The 2,500-nt window shown below is 34.2% G+C and overlaps 1 protein-coding gene across 1 annotated transcript in view; it reads left to right on the forward strand.

Annotated features, from left to right (window-relative positions):
• The window catches only part of LOC122254230 (protein MEMO1), an 18,976-nt gene that overhangs the window by 6,914 nt on the left and 9,562 nt on the right, over window positions 1–2,500 (forward strand). The window contains exons 5-6 of the mRNA XM_043017814.2: window positions 562–673; window positions 1,110–1,215. Of these exons, the coding sequence (XP_042873748.1) occupies window positions 562–673; window positions 1,110–1,215 (218 nt within the window). The remainder of the gene's footprint in view (window positions 1–561; window positions 674–1,109; window positions 1,216–2,500) is intronic.

Below are 2,500 nucleotides of genomic sequence, written 5' to 3' on the forward strand. Positions count from 1 at the left end.
CAAACTTAGTCAGCACAAAAAAAATAAAAAATAATAATAATAATGGGTTATGATTTTTGGAATCTACAGATCACAATGTACTTTATAAGACTGAAAAATATTACAAATCAATTTCTGGTTTCCTTAAGAATATTGGGACAGGTTCTCCATAGGATACCTGCAACATGAAGGGGTGAAGTTAGGACATATGGGGGTCACTTAATGATTTATTTACCTTTATAACATGTATACCATTGACTTTACCTTAGTAAATGTCTACTTTGCAACATAAGGTGTCAACCATATTCTCTCAAAATGTTGCTGAGTAATTGATCTAAAATGTTGCTAATTAATTGAATCAGAGATCAAGCTGTTTTGTTGTTTGTCAAGGAATGTCTCTCCTTAGTATTTTTTGCTTGAGATTATGATCTTGATTTATGCATATTGTATCCTTCATTATTCTTGGTTTAGAAATGTTCTGTTGACAAAATTATCATTTATATTCTCCTTTTAAGCAAAATGACTTCTAAATAAGGGTGGCATGCTAGCTTAAAAATCACCATTTTATATTTTATATTGCAGTGTACAATGAGTTGTATCAGACAGGCCACTTTGAGACCATGAGTGTATCAGCAGATGAGGATGAGCACAGCATTGAGATGCACTTGCCCTACATAGCAAAGGTTATGGAAGAGTAAGTGCTCGAGTACAAGGTTTGGTGTTTCAAGGATACTTTTGAAACTGATATGAAGTTTTATCGTTACTGGATCTGATGGAAGGACTCATTTTAATGTATGTGCAAGTAGAATTATGAATTTGATGTTTTGATTAAGATGAATGTTTATGGAATTTATATGAACAGATATTTAGAGATTTTATGTTACCTCTCCTTATATGTTGTGTCTGATCTTGTTAGATTAGATTTTAAAGACATAATTTCTTTCTTCTTCCTTTTTTGTTATACAAAAATTTGTTGCCATAGCTCTCTGGTGATAGTTATGGAAATATGAAAATTCTACATTTCACCTTTCAGTAGTAGACTATGGAGTTCTTTATTGAAGGAAATTGAAGAGTAAAATGAATTTTTTTTATATAGCTTGTTGAGAGCAGATTTCTTGTGTTCTTGGCAGTTTCCGCGACCAGTTCACCATCGTCCCCATCCTAGTTGGATCACTCACACCAGAGCGAGAAGTACACTACGGGAGACTGCTTGCGCCCTATCTTGCAGATCCTCAGGTATTGCTGATGGTTATGTCTCTTGGGTCAGTGGTTAATGTGAAGTGTCTAATATTTGTGTATTTTTTGTTTAGTAATTTCTATTTTCTGATGTTTCAGCTTGGATTAAAATTAATGTGGTAATACCATTTAGAGTTATTTATAAGATTTGCAACCTGTACTGTAGGGTATTTCAATAATTGGTGATTTTTGAAAAATCCTTCAAATTCACGGAGACTGTTCAGAAGTAGGCGCCATTTATTTTTTCTTGACTAGTGATACCATTTTTATTTGTTTTTATCAATATTTACCTATTGCACTTTTTACTCAAAGATCCGAAAAATACGATTAAATAATTAGTTTAGTCTGGGGTGAAATTACCCGTTTTCTATATTTTCTTCGTCCTTTTAGCAGTAATTACTTAACGATGTATTCAAATTATGTTGATTTATTCAATCGTGTATAGTATAATTTGAACTTTTGAGAGTATCTTTTCTATAATTAATCATAATAAAACACATTGTGAAAGTATATTACAAATTAGAAACGTATCTTTTATTGGCAACAACTTCTCACACATATTATATTACCCTATCCACATTTCCTTTCAATCTCTTCCGCAATTACCGTATATTTGATATAGAGACAAGGGTATTGAAGTCCCAGGACCGCCTCATGTCTCCAATCAGTCTTTCACAATGATGATTATGGTCGGGAATTAGTACACTCATAGCCTCCCATACAGAGTGGTTACCTTGGCCATAGAGATGGCATACCTTATTCATATCTTCCCGTATATGATAGAACAAAGGGGAACTAAACACTCTTTCCGGAAAACCTGGGACATTCACAAACTTTTCTGTGCTGAGGTTCCATAACTTCTCATAGGAAAAATTGTACCAAATTCGATCCTTCAGGTTTGGCTGGTTTGTATATCCAGCTTTTTCCGATTCCATTTTCAGCATACCAAATACCTCATGTATGCTGTCACCATCATGAGAGAGTGGCATGAAAATGACATCTGTGTTATGCAGATATCTACTGATGGATGCAAAGTAGGATTTGTCAAACCCTAATCTGATCCCTACTTCTGAACACATTTGAGATGCCCCAAATGCTGCCTGAAATATTGTCGGCTCTGTACTAATGACAGCTTTTCGCCAGCAAAAGAAATGGATCTTAGAGAACTCGAAGATACCTTTGATAACAGTAGGGTTCTTTTGCAATGTCCCCAAGCATCTAATCAAATTGTCTTTCAAGCCAAATTTGGTCTTGGATGGCAAATCAGCATTTTTAATACTTCATA

This window comes from Penaeus japonicus, unplaced genomic scaffold (assembly GCF_977035675.1).
Source record: "Penaeus japonicus unplaced genomic scaffold, GWHDUDI00000001_assembly GWHDUDI00000040, whole genome shotgun sequence".
Classification (NCBI taxonomy): Eukaryota; Metazoa; Arthropoda; class Malacostraca; order Decapoda; family Penaeidae; genus Penaeus; species Penaeus japonicus.